Here is a 1,480-nt window from a genome sequence, read left to right on the forward strand (position 1 = left end):
CTGCAGCCCCCAGGCCACCTCCTGCTCGCCCTGGTCCCCGCTCGGGGGGTGCAGCCGCAGGTGCCGCCGCAGGGGGGTCACGGCCTCTGTCACCAGGTACAGACACTGCTCCGTCTGGGGGGGGCACTCCGGGTCACCCCTGTGTCCCCTCAAGTCCTTGTGTCCCTCCTGTGACCCCTCGCTGTCCCCCACTGTCCCCTGTCCCCTCCATTCCCGCAATGTCCCTTCATGTCCCGCCACTCGCCCTCATCCCCTCATTCCCCCGGTGTCCCCACCGACCCTCCAGTGTCCCCACCGACCCCCCTGTGTCCCCGCTGTCCCCCCGGTGCTGTCACCTCCAGGCTGTCCAGGTACCCCAGGATGTTGGGGTGTCGGAGGCTGCGGAGCCGCTTCAGCCCCGCCCGGGCCAGGGCGGTAGCACCGGGGTCCCCCCCCGGGCCCAGGCTGTGGGCAAACACCGACACCGGAGCCCCGTCGGCCTGGGGACACGGGGACAGTCAGGGGACATCAGGGGACACCGGGGGAAGAGGCGGGGAGACAGGGGGACACGGTGGGGACATGCGGGACCCGAGTAATGACACGGCAGGGGGACACGGAGACGGGGGGGGCGCAGGGAGAGGGGACATGAGGGGACAGATGGAGATGTGGGGACAGAGGCAGCTGGGACCGGGGGACATGGGGGACATGTGGGGACAGCGAGAGCCGGGGGCACAAAGAGATGAGAACACCGAGAGACACCGGGGGTGGGGACACGGAGGGACGGAAGGATGGGGGTCGTGGGGACGGGGGGCACTCGGGACGGGGGATGGCGGGGTCGTGGCCATGGAGGGATGCGGAGACAGGGTGGGGACACACGAGGGGACGCGGGACCCCCCCCGCCACAACCCACCCACCTTGCGGCGCCCCCGCAGCAGCCGCCAGAGCGGGGCCGGGGCCGCGGGGTCCGGGAGCGGGTCCGCGTCGGGATCCGCATCGGGCGGGCCCAGCTCGAAGGGGAAATCCCGCACCGGGTCCCGGGAGAAGAGCCACATGGCGGGGCCGGGCCCGGGGTCCCGGGGGGGTCCCGGGGGTCCGAGGGGGTCCCGGGGCCGGGGCCGCAGCGGGCCCGGAGGAAGCGGCGGCGGCGCCGGGCGGGAGGATCCGGTGACGGACCGGAGGGGGGCGGGGTCACGGTGAACCAATGAGGAACCAGGGGCAGGGCCTGAATGAGCCAATGAAGGGGCGGGGGCGGGAAATGGGAGGAGCGAAGGGCGGGGCCCTGGAGAGCCAATCAGAAGCTGGGGAGGGGCCTGAAATAACCAATGAGGGGACAAGAAGGGGAAGGGGCGGAGCAGAAAAGAGATGAGATGAAAGCACCGGGGAAGGGCGGGGCTTGTAAAGGACACGCGGCAGGAAGCGGCGCTGACGTCACCACGCGCACCCAGCCCCCTCTGCTGTGACGTCAATGGGAAGCCAATGACGTCATATGTACCAAGGCCAC

At 71.1% G+C, this 1,480-nt stretch overlaps 1 protein-coding gene across 1 annotated transcript in view; it reads right to left on the minus strand.

Annotated features, from left to right (window-relative positions):
- SCYL1 (SCY1 like pseudokinase 1) overlaps positions 1-1,474 on the minus strand; it is a 3,252-nt gene extending 1,778 nt beyond the window's left edge. The window contains exons 1-3 of the mRNA XM_033511682.1: positions 894-1,474; positions 336-479; positions 5-114 (exon numbers count right to left, since the gene is read on the minus strand). Of these exons, the coding sequence (XP_033367573.1) occupies positions 5-114; positions 336-479; positions 894-1,031 (392 nt within the window). The 5' untranslated portion in view covers positions 1,032-1,474. The remainder of the gene's footprint in view (positions 1-4; positions 115-335; positions 480-893) is intronic.
- Between the last annotated feature and the right edge of the window lie 6 nt (positions 1,475-1,480).

This window comes from Parus major, unplaced genomic scaffold (assembly GCF_001522545.3).
Source record: "Parus major isolate Abel unplaced genomic scaffold, Parus_major1.1 Scaffold442, whole genome shotgun sequence".
In the NCBI taxonomy this organism is placed as follows: domain Eukaryota; kingdom Metazoa; phylum Chordata; class Aves; order Passeriformes; family Paridae; genus Parus; species Parus major.